The sequence below is a fragment of the Channa argus genome, chromosome 8 (genome assembly GCF_033026475.1).
Source record: "Channa argus isolate prfri chromosome 8, Channa argus male v1.0, whole genome shotgun sequence".
In the NCBI taxonomy this organism is placed as follows: Eukaryota; Metazoa; Chordata; class Actinopteri; order Anabantiformes; family Channidae; genus Channa; species Channa argus.
This window is the reverse complement of record NC_090204.1, coordinates 2,045,215-2,067,898: the sequence shown is the minus strand read 5'-3', so window position 1 is coordinate 2,067,898 and position 22,684 is coordinate 2,045,215. Positions and strand designations below refer to the sequence as shown.

Sequence of the window (22,684 nt, the reverse complement as noted above, 5' to 3'; positions counted from 1 at the left end):
CTGTCGATTCTCCGGTGGTGGAGAACGTACTTAGATATTTTACTAAAAACTATAAAAGCCATTCCAGAAAAAGTCCACAACATGATATTTAAAACAATATTCAAAAAATGAAGAAAAAAAAAAAGCTTATTTATAAATATCATTTTTAAAATTTGTGTAAAAGTTGCTTTTTTCTATTTCAGTAAACACCTGGGTCAGTTCCTTGCTCTTCAGCCTGTTAAAAATGAGATCCAGATCATGGCCCAAAACAGTGGTTGCTTCTTTTCTGCGGAGAGCTTGCAGATTGCTCCTGGCACTGCAGGAGCTGTCTGTTGTTGCTCCATATATGTCAAGCGAACAAATCCATGCTCCAACCACCTTTATCATTAGTTCATGTACTAGTTTGATATTCTCTGTTTTGGGCAGCTGTGGCAGTTGAACTGATGGGCAATTAATGCAGATACTCTAGCCCCCTAGCAGCCAGGCCAAGTCGACGGCTGCTCATGTCTAAACCTGCTTGAGACATGCAGTTCAAAACCTGTAGAAAACAGTGTATTTGTTGGGACAGTTGGGCCATAATGTAGCAATTGTAGATACGGTCAGTCCTACAACAACTTCTATTTGAACTGGCATATTGCAACATCACAAATATCTTTACATCGCAATTGATTATACAATTTATTTTGTGACTTTGATGTTGCAGCTGGTAAAGGTGGTGCTACTGATCAGTTATGTTAATGAAGCTGATGAAAAAGTAAAACATTTCCCTCTGAAATGTAATGGAGTGATAGCATAAAGTATCATAACGTGAAAATTGTACATAAATGATCAGTACCTCTAAACTGTACTTAAGTCATATAATAAATGTGTAAATGTTTTTTTCCATGTTTCTCTAAACATGTCTTCCGATGCATTTGGGACTGTCTCCCTCGCTGTTTAAAAACAAAAACAGGTAAAATGGGGCTGAGGGTCACCACAAGGTTGAATTATACTGGAGGTTACACGGCACATTTGTACCAACTCACCTGGGTCACTCTGCCAGACAGACGTGTAGGGAGAGACAGCATTCAGAGACCAGTTCACAGCATAGAAGACAATACCACAATTAAAAAAATGCCTGTTTACCTACACCTGTCTAAACTGGGCAATCTGCCTTCATGTTGTTGCAACTAAAAAAGGAAATTCTGATCATAACAACATCTGGCTGCAGTTAACATTTCCAGCAGTATGATGCAAGTTTTAACTCTGAGAATGAGTAAGAAGGAAGGTGGGACTTGTTTTGGAACCCCTCTACTTTCAAATCTGCTTAGTGCAGACACTTGAGTTAGCATGACACATACTGAGGTAGACCACTTTCAATGCAAGTTGACTCTGAAGCCAAGTGACTGGCCTGATATAGAGCCAGAAGGAGCTAATGAATGCAGCACAATTTAACCACAGTTCAACTCATCTGGTTGTTTTCTTGTTCAGTTTTATAAATATGTAAGATCAAGATGTGTTAGAATTACTGTTAATACCTTACCTACATACAGACAATCATAACAACAACCTATAGTTGTAGTTTTAAAACTATCTTCACAAGAAGATAAACTTATTTATGAATAAATTGAAACTCATCGTTAGCGGCAGTCGTCCACGGAGGACAGGGTCAGTGGTTCGATCCCCGGTCCTGGCAATATATGTTGTAGTGTCAAGACACTGAACCCCCACTGAACCAGCAGTGCTGGTCAAAGCCCAGTAGAAATTGGGGGAGGTTGTGTCAGGAAGGCGTTAAAAAAAAAAAAACTGTGCTAAATCAACATGCGGACAATGATCCGCTGTGGCGACCCTGAACTCACGGGATAAGCCGAAAGGACAAAAAAGAAAAAAGTTAGTGGGGAAATTCTTACCATCCATGACATTGGACCTTTTGGTTTGGCAGGTTTTTAATAAAGTCCTTGACCATTTTGGTTATTCTGATAATGAAACAGCAACAAGGTCAAGGAGTGTTTAAAAAAAAACAACAATTTTAAAATAACAAAAATTACAAAAGTGCAAAAGTTTGCATCCTCCTAGTTCACATATTGAACCCCAGACACTGTTAGGAGAATTTAGCCTCTGGACATTGTCCAGCGACATTGGCCTTTCAGACATGTACCACATTCGGCAACAGCAGCAGCAGTCGAGTGTTCGAAACTTCATCAACACGCCCACTTCATGGGTGCAGCAGCATGTTGCGCGCTCAAAGTGCTTTACACTGCTTCTCATTCACTGCTTAGCACACACACACTCACACACCAATGCTATGCAGCTGGCCAACACTCCCCGGGAGCAACTAAGTTGGGGCTCAGTGTCTTGCTCAAGGACACTTCGACATGTGACCGGAGGAGCCGGGGATTGAACCAACCACTGCGGGATTGGTAGACGATTGCTCTACCTTCCTGCGCCACAGTCGCCCAGTGCATGTCTGAAAGGGGCTCTTCATAAATCAATTACAAATTAATTGAATCTAAATTTGCATTAAATATGTAATTTAAATAAAAATTATAAGACGGGATGCAAACTCTTTACCAAACTGTACATGGCAGATTAGAAAGAGAACGGTGGAAAGATCACAGGGATGTGCTCTCACTCCGATGACAGTTCTGTTCATTATTAATCCCATACTGTCCAAAAATACTTTTATTATTTTATCATTATTTCTCTGGTTCTTGTTTTCAGCTTAAAAACAGGTAAACCTTTGTCTTGGCTTTTTGGTATAATAAGCTTAGTGAAAACCTATGTTTCGTAGGTTATATCTTTGAAGGTATTTACCATGGGTGTGCATTGTCAACTCCACACAGGAAGTCTCTGGGTGTTGTTAACACTTCTACTAATCTGTTTGCTTCAAAGTAAAACCATATCTGAAGGAATGCTTTGAAATCTGCTGAAATAGATAAAAAAAAATAAAAATAAAATCAACTAAACAACAAATCTGAATCTTTACCAAGCACTTTACAAACACTAGCCAAATTACATAGTGCAGTTAAGTAATAGACCTCACCTCATGCTTTAGCTCTGCTATGTGGTCTTTGAGGTCTCGGATGTACTGGCTTGAGTCTGTGTGGTTCAGCTGGCCTTGGACCTTTCCTTCTTCTCTCTGTTGGTAGATGAAATATGATTTGGTTTTTAAATAAATAAAAAAGCTAAAACACTTATTGATTCGAGTGGTTTTCCTACTGGGGGATTTGACCTCAGCGTCTTATAAATCCATCGGCAGAGACTTACTGTAGCGGGTAAACTTGGGAGTACTGGACAAATGTAGCATACAGTTTACTTCGTGCCCTAACGAATACCCTTTGATATTAATGCCCATTAACGTCTGTACAAGCAGGACAAAAGGTGGCTGACACCATAGCCTGTTTACTGAAAAAGAAGCATGAAGAAATGCCGCCATGTGTGCTGCGTGAGCAAAGTGACAGATGTTGGAGGAAACAGAAAAGTGTCATTTGTGCTTGATTTCCTCCTGGGGCTCTGGGGATGAGGTTTGTTGTTAGATTTAACAGTTAAACAGCCCATGTGATGTTTACCTTCCTCGGTGAAGACATCTGCAGGCTTTGGAGAAAAACACGCCCTGTATTTCGAACCTCAATCACACCCTTGAACCTGACAGTGAGACCAGTGAAGGGCGCACAGAGGAACAATGAGACCAGAAAAAAAAAAAATGGAAGATTGTACACCGCACATAGTAGGGGAGGGGTGAGAATGTAGAGAGGTGACACAGAGTCTCCTCTGCCTGACTAACACCCCAAAATACATACAGTGTTTGATTCTTGTGGTAAGGTGGGGTTGAATGTGGTAGGCCCCGGTAGGCATTTAACCCTCCACAAGAAGGGGTCTTAACAAGTTAAGTTATTCCAAGAAATCTGTTGTTTTTGAGGTTGTGCCCCCCCAAAACATTGCAACAATAAGGGGCAGACAGTTGATAAGACTTCCTCGTATTCAGCTGTGTAAAGCACCAGGTGTCAGGCTGTGGCAGGGGACGTCAAATGTCTCAGAGAAACAGGTTCCTCATGTTCCAGCAGCCGCACAATCGGTTGAACTTTGTTTTCTTCTAACGGTGCAATAATAGCGAAAAGGAGAGTTGACTGTACAGACAGTTTCCAATAATCTGGCATCAGATTATTGGATACTGATTAACATCCGTTTATCAACACAATTGTCACATCTTGTGAATGAGCAAAATCACAGGTTGTGTAGTGGATGTAGGAGTAGGACAACTTCATTTGTGTTGTTTAAGTCTGCACATTCAAAGTATTTTTACACTTTATGTGCAGCTCTGTTGTTGTGGAAATGACATATGCTTTATTCTGAATTTGCAAAGACGCCTGTTAAGGAGGTTTAAAAATCTACACCTGTAACGTGTAACTTTTTTTTTTTTTTAAAGATCCAACTTTAAAATATTTAAAATTTGTCTTGGGTTGGTTGCTTCTCAGCTAAGAAACAGAATGATTGGTTAAAAAGCTTATTACAGGATTTTAAACATGTCACATAACACAACATGAGTGCACGAACATAACAAACGCAGAGCAAACATAAGAATGTATTTTAAAGGGTAAAACGTTTAGTATAAATCTGTGAGCATGTCATAGAAACCTCAAAATAAACCATGCATGTCACCTTTGGTAGAGTCTCTGCTTGAAGATGAGAAACCACTTCCTATCGGCCCAGAGACAGTGAGGCTGTGGCGTTAAACAAAGGCCATGACTGTGAGAGTGAAAGAGTCCTACACATAAACCTTTCTAGATATGTGAGTTTCACTGGCAATGTTTTGCATCATTACTCACTAGTTATCTTTAATTTGTATCTGTTCATTAAATCTCTGCAAGATTTTCTGTTACTGGAGGATGATAAGATAAACTGTACATTACCTTACTGTTTAAAGTAACTATTCAACAATGCCATAAGTATCTGCCACAGCCACAAGTTCTGCTGTCATACAATTCTGACTCATACGACACCGAGATGATCATCAGTAACCAGGTAAATTAAAACGGAGCTGCAATTTGAGCTCATTAACATGCATCTCCTTCTCTGATGCAAAAGTCAAGGAACAAGATTTCGAAGCAACTGCAATTTAAGAAAAATGTTCAGCCACAACTTATAGAGCAGGCAAACCAAACCACAGACCAAAAAGCCAACAATGGCACTCTTGATTTCAACTCAGACAGAGCATTAGATATATTGCCCTGATCCTGACCCAAAAAAAAAACCCCTCAGCACAATTTCACAGTGCTTTATCTATTAAAAAAAAAAAAAAAAAAAGTTCCGTGTAAATAATGTGCATGTCATTGACACACTCAACCGATTTCATTACGTAGATTCTAAAGAGTATGAAGGTGGTAGTGGTGAAGTTTTGGTGTTGCATGTTTTTGCTCTATCACTTAGTAACAAAACCTCAGACCACACTGTGTGATTGTGTGCTCTTGAAATGGAAGAGGGGGAGGTTTTTTTGCACTGTAGGTGTCATCGGTATAAATAGCATGGGCCTTTAGCTTAGACTGTCTGAAACACCTTAAACTTAAGAACCCATTTACAGCAGTGCTTTAAAAAGACTACTCCTTTGACCCAAAGTCACAACCGTTTCCAACAGACCTATCAATAACTCAAGTGAGAGAGGGCCCACACTTCAAGCGACTGATATTTAAACCAAATCAATTTACTTTAACATCACACTTCTTAGGCCTACATACGTATTTATTAAATGGTATGTAGCAGAGTATAACCGGGTATAAAGTACACAGTAACTGTCCTGGGCTACATCCCTACAGGATTAGCATAATCAGATATCAACAACAAGTACTAATTGTGGTGTATCAATTTATTTTAGTGAACATTTTTATTCTTCAATTAATCTAATTTATAACTGTGTAGAGTATGCTGGCCAAAATTTTACTTGCACAAAACAGAAAATATCATGTATATGTCAGAAATTATCAGATTTATTAAATTGTGCTCCTCCATGTACATTTCCTTTTTATAAACCACAATCAGTGAGAATGTGCGCACTTTGGTGAGCCTCATACGCAGTTCAAAACCTTCCCACAATTAATTATAATAGGTCAACGCAGAACACTGGGGAGAATGGAGGCAGTGGCACAAAAGAAAGTGGGAGATTGACGGCTGCAGCAGCTGGTGAATAACCACACTGATCTCCAAGTAAAAAGTAAGTGCTGACAGATGCACATAGATGCCCAAAATGCCTTTCTGCATACTTTATGGCTCAACCTACAATCACGAGGACACTGAAGCTTATGAATTCTGTTTTTGTAAGAGCTCACGGTATTGTTACATGTACATGACATCAATTCAAAGATGTTCGTAAATAATCGTTAACTCGGAAATGCGGCATACAGATGTTTTCCTCATTTTTTGCCTTCTCACCACAGAATTGGTGGTAGGCGCTCAATGGTAAATCGTAGTTTAATATGAATCACATATTCAAATATATTATTATGTATAAACTTCTTTGTGGGAAGTGGCATAAACATCTTTCATACCCTTTTTTGTGCATACCCACAGCCTGCCTGGTTACTTGGTGTTTCAGCAAGACTGGGCACGGCTGGAAATCCAATAAACTTTGGAGTTTAAGCTGTTGTACAAAGAATGTAAAAAAACATTAATAAAGCATCCACACAGACCTAAAAGATGTAACTCTTGAAGTGGTGCTGGAAAGTACTGACTATAGAGAGGTTAACAGTAATACATGACCAGCATCTTGATGTTTTCACACATGCCGATGAGTCAATAAGCCTAATGAGTTCACTGTTATTCTAAGTTATAAGAAATTATGTGATGTAAAATTCCAAAGTATGACTACTTTATAAGCATTTGCTCTGTATGGGCTCAGTGAAAAGCAAGCCAGAGTCAAACGCTTACTAATTTTTGACGCAAAGATTTACAGTCGCTTCAGAAAGCATTTAGACCGCTTGACTTTTTACTGAATGGTACATTTAATTAGAAAGTGATGGCTGATGGTCAGAAATTAAATTTGTGCCAAGCTGAAGACCTGGGACCACGTATTAAAACAAACAATGACACATATTTATGCAGATGCCACAATGTCTGGTTCGGCACACTGCTGTGATACAATAACGTCCCCGCCATATTGGACATAACAAAACCCTTATCACCAAAAAGTTGGTGATAAGGGTTAGCAGTCTGGATCCTCAATTCCAAAATATTTTCCTAAAAATACAAAATGAAAACACATCATTTCCAGTTAAAAAGAGGAAAATTCTTGTACAGCCAGATCTGCAAACAACAAATTATCTCCTTTGTCATTTTGATTAAAAATGTATGTAAAAAATGTCAAATCTCTATTGTTAGGCAGATATGGCTTCTTGTCAAATACACTACTCTATGTTGTACATAGTATCTTCTGATTCACTATCCTCCAATAAAATGTGTAAAGCACGTAAAACTTCAGTTTCAAATCTTTCATTCCATTCTTAGAGTAATACTAATGACTTACTAATCAACCGTCAGAAATAAAAGAAAATACGTAAAAACTCACCTAATCTGCTTCATCAGTACTGTGTGGGTGCTGTTTAATCAGAAATGTATATGAGGTGTATCCATAGGAACATGAGAAAAACAAAACATCAACTGCTACCAGATTCTCATATTGTGAAATTCTGATTGGTGGGAATTGCTGATCTTTGCTTCTGTCAGAGCACTGCTCATTTCAAAGTAGTGAGAAGATCAGACTAAACCACAAATACAGAAATCTGTCATGTGAAATAACCACCATCATTCTAAATTCAGCAGATAATATCTATAGTCCATCGCTCATAGTGAGAAACTAAATGAGAAACACTAACCAAGCCTCTTCTTCCATGCATTCTAACAAGAATAAACCAGTGCTTTGTCACTATACCACACAGAATTTTCCATAGGAATTTGTAAGACTGTGGTGGATGGACCGCAAACCCTCTACCCCCCCCCCCCCATTTGACCCGACTGATGCATTTAATTTTAAATTAAATGCATCAGTCGGGTCAAATGTTTCTACCAAAGATGCTCAGTGTAAATAATGAAGTTTTAAGTGATATGAGACGAGGCACTTTGCATTGAAACTACACAAACCGTCTTCCCTAACTGTTCATTAAGCATGTCGCCTCAGAAAAGATCTTTGTTTTATGCACAACGGTGCCTGACGCCTAGTTAGTTAGAGAGAGCTGATCTGACACAGTGACGCTTGCAAATAGGCTGACGGACTAAGAGACATGCTTCAATAAAACAATGCAAAATGCAACGTGATACTTTTATCTTGTCATTATAAGTCAATTATGAAACTGGCAGTACAAAGCAAAATAAGGCGGGGCGCCACAGTCAAGATAATTAGTGGGAAACCATGCTTCATTTTGTTTTCCTGTCTGAAGAACGATGAAATATGTTAAATGCGGTTTGGAGTTGAGGAAATCCTTGCAGAGGTAGGAGTGTGATGTTGTACACAGATGTAACAGGGAGTGTGTTGGGACTTTACCTGAATCTCAAGCTCTGAGATCTGTTGCTGTAGTTCAGCCATGGCAGCAATATTGTCGGCTTCTCTCAGCCTTACTGCCATCACCTCTTCCTTGCTCTGCAAAAAAGCAAACCAGACCAAACTCTGAGGCAACGGTTTAAAAAAAACAAACAAACAAAAAAAAAAAAAAATGGAGCCAAAGACATTATTTTAATTGCAGTTCTACAAAGGTCAGAAAGATCCTGAATGTCAAGTATTATAATAATTTGTATATTTTCTATTTCTAGATGTGTGAACTTTGCATGGGGAAAGTCCTGACAGATCGGGGAGAGATGACAGAAATCTGGCCGCGTCAGCACTTAGATACTATCAGAACAAGTCACTTCCTCCTTCTGGATCTGGACACTGACCTCATTAGGATGTAATCAGAGAAACATAATACGATAACACAAGCACTAAGAGACACGTTCACATTTTATTAAGGCTCAAAGCAAAGACTTTAAACAAGTTAAACAGAAATAAATACTGTTAATACTGTCCAATCTTTGATGAACGTTATACTTCAATCAAACTTTCTTGTGTTATGCTTCACAAACTATGTCACGACAAAATATGTAGTGATTTGTCCGTGTGCACAGTGTTAAGAGTGTATGTGTTAACTTGTATGTGTACCTTGCATTCAATCTCAGCTTGTCTCCGCTTGATCTCTTGCAGTTGCACATGCAGATCTTTATTTTGCATCATCAATGTTTGCACACGGTCCTGTAGACAGCGACTCTCCTGCTCTGCCCGTCGCAGATGGTTACTGTGAATCTGATTCTGAGTAAGCAAAGACACTGCATTTAAAAAAAAGCCAACGTAAGATTAATTTTTACTTTGCAAGGTCAGAAACATATATCCAAACACAACAGGGGGCGATTAGTAACAACTTCCTACGCCATGTTCTGAAGTATCTGACAGATGATTGCTGCCCCCTGAAGGTTACTGTATGACAGTACAGGTAGAGCATTTCAGCTCACTGGTTGTTTATTAGATATACAAACATAAGCCTAAGTGTCCATGCTACAGTATTACTTACATTTTCTATTATTATTCTAATTTTAATCATATGAATACTAAGAATCTGAATAATTATTATTCAAAGAACAAATGAGCTTGTAATGGTTAATAGGGTCAGAAATGTCGTAACCTCTGACCTGTGTCTCTAGCTCCAGCATCCTATGCCGTGTTTCTCGGAGCTCTGCCTGGGCCTCAGCCTCGCGCAACCTCACACTCATCAGCTCGTCTTGCAGCTCACTCAAGGTGTTCTTCTTGGGGGTGTCCTTCCAGCGACCAGCAGTTCGTGCCAAGTGACGCTAAGAATAGGTGTTACAATCTCAATAAATTACTATTCTCCCACAAAAAATTTTCCTTTATTCTCTTTCCATTTCACAGATATTGGCATTTTTATGACAGGGTATGGATCTAACTTTTGTTTTGACCTTGTGGTGCTCACCTGCCAGTGCTCCTCTAGGTCTCTAACCTGCTGTCTCAACTCTTTCTGGCCAGTTAGAGCCTCGGTTTCCCTCAGCTTCACCACGATGAGCTCCTCTTGTAGTCGTGCCACGTTTGTGTCATCCGGTAGTGATGTGTTCCTCTAAAAGAAGGTGTGAAAAAGAGCTATGTGTTAAAACTGTAGCTTTACTGCTGTCCTGAGATGTAATTACATATTATTGTAGAACATATCATAATAACAATGTGTGTTGACTAAACCTTCATTCAGGTAGTGTATGAGAGACGCTCCTGAGATTAACCCTAGTATATCCTGTGAACCCCCAGTACAAGGCTAAAACACGGCTCTGTCCGGAATCGTCTGGAGAATTAAAGGCGACTTAGTGGGAATGCTGACGATTCTATGAGCTAACTGCCATGGCATCAGTTGTGCAGGGCTCCGATGTGCTGTAAACAAAACACCGTTTCCCCTATTGTGTTGTGCCTTCTGTACCTGCTGGCCTCTCGCTGAAATCAAGCAGTTTCTCCAATGAGAATACTTTGGACTCAGACAATCTCCAGCATGTGGTACATGTGTGAAAACTCTGGGAAATCTTCAGAGCTTATTTCTTTAGACATCTTTGAAAGAGGATTACAATAACTTACCTTTTCCATATCCAGGATCTTGTCTTGCATCTCCTTGAGTGCACACTGGGACTCTGCCTCCTTCAATCGGGCCTGGACAAGCTCTCTCTCCAACTGCAGGACAGATTCCTCTGAGTACCGAGGGGGCCCCTTCTAAAACCAACAACACAGGGTAATAAGCAGGGGTGGAAAATAGTGCTACAAATATTGATAAAAGTGTGTCATTTTATGAAGAACATATAAACTTCCAGTGATGTAAATCAGAGCCCCAAAATTATTTTTCACACTGTACCACAAAGAATCCTACCCTTCTTTTACCTCAGACCTATTTTGCCTTTACCTCTGACAGAAATAATTCACGATTGCTCATTGCGAAGCAGGAGAGCAAATTATGTAAAACACAATAATGCCTGCGCGTTTTCTGCTGTATTTTCCAAGCATAAATAATTTAAAATGCCAGGTCAAGGAGGGAGGACATTTTGTGAAAAGGGTGTGCCATGTGTGAAATCTACAACCAGTGTGTAAGACAACTGCTTACAAATTCATGAATGCATTTTCAAGAATGTCAAAGACTGTAGATGATGACTGAACCATGTAGTACTCCTTGTCCCAATTTTAATTCATGCATGTCAAAACAGATCATTATGCAAAACCAATGTGCAAAGTGAGTGTGCAAAGCCATGCTCTGCAATTGCTTGGGTATTGGTAATAGATGTCCAACTGAGCAGCTGAGGCCTTACCGTGACACATATGAAGCTAGAACACAATCTCACTGCGCCAGATGTCAGTTACAAAACAAAAAATAATATTAAATTGGCCAGACTGAGGCCAGCACAACACAGAGATTTGGGAGATATCCCAGGCTCAACTTCACAGACTGTCACATTAGAGACAGTGCAACCCGCCAGCTGGGGACCCTCTGGCCCTCCTTACCGCTTGTGGCTGCTGCTGATGTTGGAGCTGCCTGATGGTTTTCTTGGCCTGCTCCAGCTGAGCACTGGTCTCTTCGCTCTGCTGTTTGACTGTGGCCAGCTCCCGCTTGACCAGGTAGTTCTCCTCTGCCTCCTGAGCTCGAGTAACTTGTCCCTTGGGTCATAACAACCCGAAGAGCGGTAAAGTGAGTATGGCAAGATAGGAAACGAGCGGGCGGAATGGGTGGGCAAATCAGAGGAGAGGGGAATGGGTTTTTCTAAGGACATGCTTGTTTTAAATGTAAAAACCCGTGATTTACATGTAATTTTTTTTCTTTAGCACATTTTGTAAATTCTTTATGTTGTCTGACATACCACAATTTCGTATTTCATGCACTTATCTAATGCAATAATCTGTTTGAATAATAAGGTTTAGTTCCAGATAATTTATAGTCAATTAGGGTCAGTCTAAATTCTGCTTTTGTGGGTCTATTTTGCAAATCAGAAGCATGCAATACTTAAGATAGAGAGAAGAAAGGTGCAATAAAAGACAAAAAGGTAAAGAGAATATGAGCAATATACCTGGATCAATCTATCTGCCAATGAAGCACTTTCCTACAAAACAGAAATATCAACAAGAGACAGCAAAGAGAAAGAGAGAGACAGAGAAATGAGAGAGAGAGAGAGAGAGAGAGACACAATCCATAGAACAGTTTAAAGCACACAAACAAAAAATTGATTGTTTTAGAAAAGAAATGCAATGTTCATTTTCCCTCCAGAAATATTTTTTGCACAGACAGTAGGATAATGTTTATTTTAAGAGAAGGAAATGGAACATTGCATTCAGCTAAGTTTAAAAAGGTACAGATGAGGTGGTGACAAAGTAAAGAACTGGCCAGTGCTGATAATGCAAGCGACAGGTTTCAGACAGGAAAAAGCACAGGACAGCTCTAATTTAAGCCAAGAGTGAAGTATGGTTCAACAAAAGCACATTAACAGTGTTAGGAAGGTAAGTGGTGTTTAACTGAACAGAAGCTCTTTGATGTGGTTCCTCAGGGCTTTTAAATAATTTCAGTTAGTGAGGAGTTAAATAGATCCTAGGAGTTATGTGACAAGGACACGCCAGAGAACAGCAGCCTTGAGCTGGCTTTAAATAATGGACTTGTTTAGACCACAGTGTTCCTCCCTGCAGGCAAACATGGTGTAGCAGACACTGTTGCTATCCATGGCAGGCCTCATGCATGGTGCCTTCACCTGGCAGCCAAAGTGTTCATTCAAAGAGACAAAAAGGTGCAGAGTGATACAAACAATGCTTTGCATGCAGTGCTTTGTATCAACAGCATCAAGCAACACCTTTCACATTCCAAACAGGCTTGTTACACTTTCTGCTTCAGTTAGTGGAGTCTGGTGAATGTTAAATTCACTACATGAGATGGTTCGAGCCACAGGAAAGTGTTACTGTGACACCAAGACATCTTCTAGTACCAAATCTGGCTATTACAGCGTTTTATCTACAATCACAAAATCATCGTACTTTTCTAGCCAACAATGCTTTGTCATGTACATGTCCAACTTTCAATTTAACAGCCCAGTTAGTGACAGACAAGACTCCTCATTAGGAGGAGATGTATAATGCATGGCCATACACAGCTGGATGAGTTAATGTAATGCTGATGAGCAGTGAGCAGTGTGTGATTGGTTTGTCTGGTGATGGAGTTTTTGTGACACATGCTGCCAGAGACTTACTTTTTCTAGTGTGTCTATCCTCTGCTTCAGGAGCCTGTTCTCTGTCCGCAGCCTCTGCACAACAAGGAATTATACATTGAAACATTACAAATTGACACAGAAATTTCTGGACATCTCTATCGATATATATGAACTGTGAAAAATTTTCATCTCTATACTTCCAAAATGATTTCATGTGCAGATTGTCAACTTTATTTCAAGAGGTTAAAAAAAAGTATTTTAATTTAACAGTTTACAGTCATTTTTATACACACTCTCAAATTTACAAATACTTTTAGGTCACTGAATAGTTGATGATAGGCCGTTTCATGGCCAGGGGTGACTTGTTCACTCATTATTAATTGACAAATCAAGTAGAGAAAAGGTCTGAAGTTGGTTCAGAGTGTTGATCACAAAGTGAGAGTTGTCTGTGCAAGTGAAGGAGACCATCATTCTGCTGAGAAACAAAATAAACCCATGAGATATAAGAAAAGCATTAGGAGTTGCCAAATCAGTTTGGTACGAATGCACTGGCAAGCTTAGTAACACCAGAGGTTCCAGCACACCACAGAAGACAACTAAATGCAATGACTACCTTGGTAAAGAAAAGAACCCTTAACAACATTTGGCTAAGTCCAGACAACACTGGAGGAGGCATGTATGTGTTTGTTAAAGTCTACAGTCAAGAAAGGGCTTCATCGATGTAAATACTGCACAACACGGTCCAAACCACTTGTAATGCTGTAGTAAGAACTGTAAGAGCAGATTAGACTCCGACACACCTGAAAACCCTGTCCAGTTCTTGAATAAGATTCTCTGGACTGCTGAAGCCAAATTAACTTGTTGTCTGTCATGGCAGGGGGCATGTCAGGCTGCCAAGATGCAACCTCTACGAAAAGTACCAGGATGATTTCTGAACTGTAGAGGTTTATACTCATACTCAGATTTACCTAAAAGCTAAAAAACCTATTGGATGTGGCTTCATATTGCAGATGGCAAACAACCTAACATACTGCGAAAATTTTTCAAGGCAAAGAAAAGTGATATTCTTCAATGGCCAACACTTCACACAATCGTTGACTGCAAAGAATTTCCATTCAAGTATTCAAAAAAATTATCTATTAGTAATTGAAATGGTAGAGTGTGTGCAAAAATGGCTATTAATCCCTAAATGGTTAACAAATGTAGATTTAAAAAAAACGCCCAAAATCGTTTTAATGCTTCTGGACTTGAATGTATCTCCACTCACCTTTATCTCCACCTGCTCCTCCATCTCTTTAGTTTTGATTGTAGTGTATTCTTTTTCTAACCTAAAAATAATCATGGAGAACTATTAAAGACATTAGTGTCATTAAACAAATAAAGACATAATAAAAAAAGTGGTACTCAAAGAATGGCATCCACAAAATTATGCAAGATTATGTTATAAAATCTATAAATGCACATCTGTTGCACTGTAGTCAGCCTTTTATCCATAACACTGTTGTGTTCACTGTCTCAGCTAATGCAAATTTGGAAGCTTCTCACCTGTGAATCAGCCAAAGCAGATGACACTAGCTGCTGTAATAGCTCAGTACAAGAAGCATCTTCTTGCATCTTCATGTATCAACCCCTGACTTTGATACGTGAAGATGCCTCTGCATCTTTCCAAATTTAGTTTTGAAGTACATCTCAACTAATAACATTTTAGAAACCGGCTTGATGCTTACTTTTTCATTTTCTTGGCATTGTACTTGACTTGATAAGCAGCCTGGATCACCTTATCAGGTCCGCTGTCAAGCTGGTGTGGGATGACCTTCTGAAAGTGCTGAAGCACAGTATGAAAGCAGTGACAGTGTAAATGCAACACTCATAACCTAAGAAATTTTAACAACTACGTACTCTGTTTTACTCGGGTTGTTCTCTGAATTAAAGAACTAAAACCACAAGCACATCAAAAATATGAGCTGCCTAACTACAGTTATGTGGAGGCCTCATTATATATATATACCTGTAACATTCCCTCCATGTCGAGCTGGATAAGTTCTGTCTGGTTCATCTGAAGGATGGCCAGTCCCACACGGAAAACAATCTCCAGACCCTGGAAAATCACCAGTAATCATTAGGGAGACATCTATAGAAAGTACAATGTCCATCTGAGAACTGAGGATGTAACATTTCATAAAACAAGTCTCAAGAAAATTATGAATCAGCTCACATAACTATCAAAATCTAAACTGTAGTTTTAGTTTTCTCCAACAGGTGGAACTAAAGAATTGTTTCTAGATAAGTCCTTCTTTTAGCAACATTAACATAACATCTTTAGTAAAGGAAACTATTTGCTTTAATGGGTTTGTCCTATTGCTTTTTTTGAAGATTTCACATCTGCATCTTAGAAAATTTGTCTTAGGCTGTCAGACACAGCAACATACCACAGTAAGGATAACAATTAGATCACAAACATTAGAATAAAGAAAAAGTGCAAGAATCATAAGTCAAAGTCTAATATAAGCTAATTAGCTAGACATGCTTTTTTGACCGGCGAACATGGCTTTGCTTAGCGATGGGGATTAATTCAATTCAATTCAATTCAACTTTATTACACAATAATTTTATCCCGGTGGCATATAGAACAGGCTTAACTTCTACCCTGTCTACTGATGGCACTCTTCTGGATGGTGAAAGCAGGCAGTGATATGGGGACAAACTCACAAAATTAGGGATAAAAGACACACATGATTTTCCTTCCTGGCCTGTTTAATGACATTCAGAAATTCAATCTGATAGATTTATTCAGATCATGTTAAACACATCTTCACAAGAACCATGATGCCCTCAAGTACTACGAAGTAGGGTGGCAGCAATGGTTAGTGCCAAGGGGAAGATGCAATAAGGATATTATTATCTTGCAAAATACCTAATTCAACAAGCAGAATCAGGACAAATGGCAACATGGCCAATATGCCACACGTTGAAGTATCATGTGGCCCTGATGACATCATGTGAAAAAAACCTCTATAGACTGATATATGTAAGTACTCCCAGGATCAGAGCAGGTGATAGCTCCTGAGAACAGCCAGGGATCCTTTTAACTGACCTCACACATGAAGATATCAAAAATCCTTGTGGCAACAGGGAGAGGGAAGGAGGTGAGGAAAATGGTGAGGAACCAAGAAGAGGCATACATAGAAGTGTGAAAGCTCTGAGCCTGGAAATGCATATGCAGCTCTGGCAGTTGCTCCTATGAGGGAAAAATCAAACAGATTTACACCATTACAACTCTGCGTGACTAGATGTTGTCATAATGTGCTTTGCTTCGCCTTCCTACAACATTTTAATACCAAGTGTGAGCTGTGTACCTGGATCATGCACTCAAACTGATACATGCAGAGTCCCAGTTCAGCCATACTGGGTTTGAAGAGCTCTCGTAATCTGTAGTCTTGCATCAACTTCACAAAAACACAAAAAGCTTCTTCCTCTGGCATCTAGAAAAAGAACATGAAGAAATGAAACTTCAAAATCTCGGTTATTCGGTTAAACATATCAAACTATTGGCTGGAAATCTATCAGTTGGTGCTTGTGCTCATGTGGTAAAGATGAGTTCGTACCTGCATGAGGAGCAGTCCTACAATGAATGCACTTCCTTGACAATAGCCCACCTCACGGTCCACCAGAGAATACGCCTGAGGAAATAAGAATTCACTGGGATGAGTTGCAGTGATGATCACAAGGGTTTCTACAAGGGCTAAAAGTGTAAACTTAATTCACTCTACTTCACATTTTGGGCTATTTGTATTAATGATCAGTTTAGACATACCTTCATGACATTGAAAAGCACTTCCTGGCCCAAGCTGTCCTTCTCCTTAAAGAATTCATGTTCGGGATAGGTGCGGGCAATATCCCTGCGAATCAGCTTCTCACATGGTGACGTCATCTTTAGGAGTTCCGAATACTGATCTTTAATGGGCATATTCTGAGCATTGCACAACAGCTGCCACACTATTGCCCGAAAGTGATGAGGAATGCCTCTTCTTACAAGATCCTGTGGAAAAACCAAAGATATTTTTTTAAACTGTTTAAACTATCATTGTTTTAGAGTAAATAAACACATTTACAATGAAAGAAAAAGACATCATTAGAGATTGAAACGGGCAGATTGGTTCTGCCTTTGTACATTTCTGAACTTGAAAAACAAAAATAGTGCACGGACAATGTGGACCGCAGAAAGACCAGCCTCACGAGATATAAAGGAGCAGACACTTATATCTAAAAGGACATAGCCATGGGAATGCGTTGTGCTCTAGTATGTATTTTCCCATCATAGCAAAAATTTCATCTTATTATAATAACATTGCTAATATCTAAGGCAGGGCACTATGTAGTGTGACTTTGTTCCATGTTTTACTGCTGATTCAATCTGATTAAGCAATTTCCTGTGCTGACAGTGAACGTTGGTCTTTCCTGCTGTGGTGTGTGTGTGTGTGTGTGTGTGTGTGTGTGTGTGTGTGTGTGTGTGTGTGTGTGTGTGTGTGCGTGCGTGCGTGCGTGCGCAACGCATCTGGTCAGTCCAGGGTGCATATGGAGCAGAGTTCCACCCACATGTTTTCAGCAAGGGATCCCTCTCTCTTGTCAAAGGTTAGACGAGACAAATTAAGCTTTGTACTGGAACAATGCACCATGTAAAAATCTTGACTGTCCGAATGAAATCTGCCTTTGGAGCCAGAGCTCTACTTTAACCAAACTGGTTTCAATTCACACTCCGACATGACAGGCTGCAACGAAGATAAAACTGTGTTTTATATGCTACACCCGTATACGCCTGGTTTGTCACAACCATTTGGTCATTACTACTAAATTACATCAGGGGATGTATGCATTTTCACAGGGGCTTCCCAACACTTCCCCATTTACACAGCAGTAACAGGAAAAAGATCCCAAGATGTGGGCTTGTCCCTTCAACATGTTCATGCAAGTACTCTATGTCTACGCAACACAAATTTTTAATGGGAATGGTTTAAAAATAGTGGGCTTATAGTGACTGAGAAAGATATAATCGTGACTGGTGAACACTGATTGTTGAGGTGACTGAGGTGCAACAATTTCTGTGGTGAAAAGTTATGATATCAACAGCATGTTTCCAACAAAACAGCAGAAATACAAAGAATATGTTTAAAATTTGCACCACAGTTGCACTAAGCAATTTAAGATGAAGAAACAGAAAGTTCCCTATTGAGTCACTGCCATGACTTGTGGGTTTTTTCAGGAGGTCCAACACGGTGCTTAACAGTGTTTTTGTGGTCACTGTGTTTACACAAATTTTCACTGTGCATGAGTAGTTTAACCCAGTCTACACCTGACTGTAACTGGGCAGACTGTTATCACAAGAATGCAGAGTAACTGCAAAAAACAAACAGGCTAAAATGTGCTTCAAATGTCAAGAACTACAACAACAATCTCAAGAACACCACCACTGGGTAACCTTAAACAAATATAGCCTCAGAAATTACTACTAAATATAACTTAATATAGTCTATATGTAGACAGATAAAGTAATTGTAGTATTAAGGCCAGAGATTGATAAAAATAACTTCCTAATGTTAAAATAAAATAACTTTCTAATCTTTAAACTAATGTTTAAAGCCATTTCACTGCAGAAACAGAGACCACCTGGGACTTTTCTTTAGATTTGGGACCTTCTTCCGAAAAGGGAAATGAAGTCAAAATTAATGTCTTAAATAAAATCAATTACAGCTATACTTTCTAACCTTCTCTTCCCAGACAAATGTGTTTCAGTAAGCTACTGTTAAGTTTAAGCAATCTCTTAAGCAAGTCTCTACTAGGCTCGGGCGTCACTTTTCATGTGCAATAAAGCAAGTTTTATAAATAAACTCCGGACAATGTTAGGAGAATTCAGCCTCGGACATTGTTAAGTAAGTAAGTAAGAAACAAATCCTCCCATGTAAAAATCTGCTCAACTTCTGCACACGCTGATCGCGGAGGCACAGCATGATATAAAAATTAAGCAGTCGAATAAAGTGGGGGTTTTTTTGTTTTGTTTTTTACAGCACAACAGAGTCGTGCAGGTAGTAAAAAAACGGCAGCCAAGTGAAAGACAGATCATCAACAGGCTCGCTCGCTATTAATCCTCCTGACGATTTGAGTTCACACGAATGCCCCTCATGACTAAGTCAGCATAATGCCAAAGTACCGGTGCATTTCTTAAAGGACCTTCACCTTGAGTAGTTTATCCTTCTTCTTTCGCACCTCCTCCCACTCATTGACGATTCGCCCCCAAAGAATCCATGAGTCCTCCTCCAGGTGGGAGAGGTTGGAGGAAGCAGAGGAGCTGGACACCAGCGAGGACCCACTGTTTCGCCTTGAGCCATTCATGGAGCGCAGCGACTTGCTGTCGGTCTCCAGCAGCCTGTAGAAAAGTGAAAAGGTTGGATGCACTGTGAACATTGCATAAACTTGTCAAATCCACTACCAGCAAATGTTTGTTTCAGTAATATTTAAAAACCAAAGTCAGATGTCTCTTCTTAACTAACATTATTCAGGAACACAAAGCTAATAATTGGAGACTATAAACTATAAAAACACCTTTTACAATAAATGTTATTCAAATAGTGTCTCAGCCTCAGCAAAAAAACAAAACCATACTGCACATCACCACACCTATACAGATGTGTACAGATGTGATGGATAAGTGTAGTAAAGTGAGTCATCAGATTATGCTAAATCAGGAATCAGTGCCAGACAGTTTGTAAATTTGTGACTGAGGCAAATCGACAAACCACATCTAGTGTTATATAATCAATGCCACCCACATTTCTGGGCAGTGTAAGAAAGGAGAGTGCTTATTTGGCTCTTTAATTTTTTTTAATTTAAATTGGTTGTATAACACAAGCAGCCATTAACTCACATCAATACAAGCCTAACAAATCCTCTTATTCAAATTTACACAAAACTAACAGGTTGAAAGTGCCATTTAAACTAACGTGTACTCTAGTTAAAGGACTGTACTAAAGGGCCACAAAATCACCTCTACTACTTAGGAGGCCTGCACACATTTAATTTCTGCTGGCAGTTGCTTAATGTGGTTGAAAAAGGTCACTGGAATATTTCCTAGCCTATTATTTTTGACTTTTTTCACCCATGGTCAGCATTTAAAGTGGCTTGCTCGGAACAAAAAGCTTCAGCTTTTTGAGTTTTTAAGCAAGTTAGTCTTGTACTGTATAACTCTTATGACTGTTTCACTAGAGTTAGTGAAAAGCCTGCTCCAGGATCAGTGTGCAGAGAAAAAAAAGCTGTGACACGCAACCTTTGTGGCACAGAGAGCCTGATAATAGCCATACAGAGTCTCAGACACCTGATCTCGGAAAAAGGCCCAGGCCTCTCCACTGGAGATTATGACGTCGTTGAAAGGCCTCCCTGAATATCTAGGGTTACAGCCAAATTTGGGTTGCATGGGAGGAGGTTAAATGAACAACCAGAAAGAGCAGACAGAAAGAAAGTTTCCTCGCTTAGACATTTAGCTAAAAAGGTGAATAAAAAGGAATATCTTTTAGCAAGGATTTAAAAGGAATTGTCAGCTTTTTAAACATTTCAGTAAGGTCATCATGAACAGTTATGCAGTCTGCTAAACAAACCTTGCCTGAGAATGGACCTGAACATATTTACAGCTCTGCTAATTATTTACCAGTAGTCAAACAAGTCTGAAGCTTAGAAAAATACAAAATACAAAATACAAGAGAGAAAATAAAAGACAAAAGAAACTGGGTATGGCCAAGCATTGTTTGCAGTGATGAAAAGGAAAACGCATTACATTTTTATTTAGAACAAAAGCCAAACACAGAAAATGACCGTTGCATTTCACGTCTTCAATTTGCAGTTAATTACAGCAGCGCAAAAAGCCATTAAATACTAGTCACCTCACCAAGACCAAGATAAACTCATGATGTACTCCTCATGTGTTTGGTTTGATGGAATTCTTGAGCAGTGGCATGTCTGATTCACAGATTGTAGCAATCACCAATGGATTTCCGAGTTTGTTTGACACTACTAAACGAATGCTTGCACCTTTTATCTGCTCTCTAGGGTCCAAAGGCCTCGACAAACACACAAATGTTTAGTAAGCAAGGAGACATCACAGTGTCTGTAATACACACATGAATACCAAAGTCCTGCCTCCTTGGCCTGGTTTGTAAAAGCCTTACAGCTTACCAGCCAATTGAAAAAACTTATTCAAATGGCAGGTATCGCTTATCGCTATGTTGTTATGGTGGTTTAGCAAGAAGACGAAGCAAAGCATGGCCACAAAGAAATGCATTTTATGAAAGGGTGCAGCTGTGTTGGGGTTGACGCAGAGGTCAAAGGGCAGATGAGTCCCTTGACACTTTAAACTCTATTAGCCACATAGGAGTCCACACAGCCCTTCATAAAGCACTTTGAGGAGAAAATAAAACCTTCCCCCTAATGCTTGTGATCACCCCTATTGAGGAATGGCCTCACAAGTGTCATTTGAAATTCTGGTGCAGTGGCTGTTGTGGCTGTACTGATGAGTCACCAACCCTTGCATGCAAAAGAGCTTTACTGTATTCTTCTCTGGTGTTAGCCATCACATACTCCTAAACTCTGAACTGCATGCCTGGTTTCCATGCTGAGATAGAGTGCACCAGCCATGGTTGACAGCCACAGCAAAGAAAGAATTCAATTTGGCAAGAGACAAGTGTTGCGTCATCCTGTAAAAGTACTTTAGTTTGATGTGAACAATGAGCTCCTCAGGAACAGTGGCACCTCCTTTAACACCGTTTACCTCTTAGTTACAACGGTCTTTTACTTTATTCAATATTCAAAGAAACCCTGCTAAGAATGCTGTAAAGTTAACTTTGGACCAGACGTTTGGAGCCTAAAAGGTGTAAGACCTCTCTCTTGCAAGAAGCATCTGGCTGGGTGCTGGACATCACCCACATACCTGTCTGTGTGTTAAGAACAAAAGCGGGGCAGTAATGATGATAGGATTGTAATATGAATCCATTCAAACAAAAACAAGCAAGAGAGGTGGTAAGTAACAATAAACTAAAATGTCTTCCTAATTTAGTTGAAATTAATTATTTCAATAAACAAGCAGAGTTGGTTACAGGTTCCTACATCTGCATAGGTGGAAAGGTTTTAAATAAAAACAAAAACCCCCCAGCTACTGAGGGTGGTTAATATACAGCCAATAGTGTGCAAAATAATTAGGACACACAGTGACTCATTTGAGGAACCTATGATATAAACATATCTTTACACTATTTTCCTCCAGTATAACCAGCACAACAAGCCAGGAACTCCTATACTTCCTGAGGAAGTTTAACTTGCTTATGATGTGTAAAAGCTAATGACACTACAATTTTTCACATCTCTGTGCATATAAACCTTTTAGCAAACAATGTATTCTTCTTATATACAAACTATGGTTCATCCCTCAGGAATTCCTCTTCAAAAA

The 22,684-nt window shown here is 39.4% G+C and overlaps 1 protein-coding gene across 12 annotated transcripts in view; it reads right to left on the bottom strand.

Moving 5' to 3' along the window:
* The window catches only part of evi5b (ecotropic viral integration site 5b), a 33,108-nt gene that overhangs the window by 2,939 nt on the left and 7,485 nt on the right, over positions 1-22,684 (bottom strand). For 4 of the 12 annotated variants that reach the window (XM_067512768.1, XM_067512760.1, XM_067512758.1 and 1 more), the window contains exons 3-19: positions 19,429-19,618; positions 17,012-17,236; positions 16,803-16,877; positions 16,554-16,679; positions 16,292-16,435; positions 15,206-15,295; positions 14,925-15,022; positions 14,465-14,525; positions 13,237-13,290; positions 12,073-12,105; positions 11,513-11,665; positions 10,601-10,732; positions 9,960-10,100; positions 9,661-9,819; positions 9,137-9,283; positions 8,486-8,581; positions 3,002-3,097 (exon numbers count right to left, since the gene is read on the bottom strand). In XM_067512768.1, the coding sequence (XP_067368869.1) occupies positions 3,002-3,097; positions 8,486-8,581; positions 9,137-9,283; positions 9,661-9,819; positions 9,960-10,100; positions 10,601-10,732; positions 11,513-11,665; positions 12,073-12,105; positions 13,237-13,290; positions 14,465-14,525; positions 14,925-15,022; positions 15,206-15,295; positions 16,292-16,435; positions 16,554-16,679; positions 16,803-16,877; positions 17,012-17,236; positions 19,429-19,618 (2,020 nt within the window). Of the gene's footprint in view, positions 1-2,772; positions 2,885-3,001; positions 3,098-8,485; positions 8,582-9,136; positions 9,284-9,660; positions 9,820-9,959; positions 10,101-10,600; positions 10,733-11,512; positions 11,666-12,072; positions 12,106-13,236; positions 13,291-14,464; positions 14,526-14,924; positions 15,023-15,205; positions 15,296-16,291; positions 16,436-16,553; positions 16,680-16,802; positions 16,878-17,011; positions 17,237-19,428; positions 19,619-21,125; positions 21,284-22,684 lie in introns of those variants that run through there. The other 8 variants (XR_010915000.1, XR_010915001.1, XM_067512763.1 and 5 more) reach the window with 8 other exon arrangements.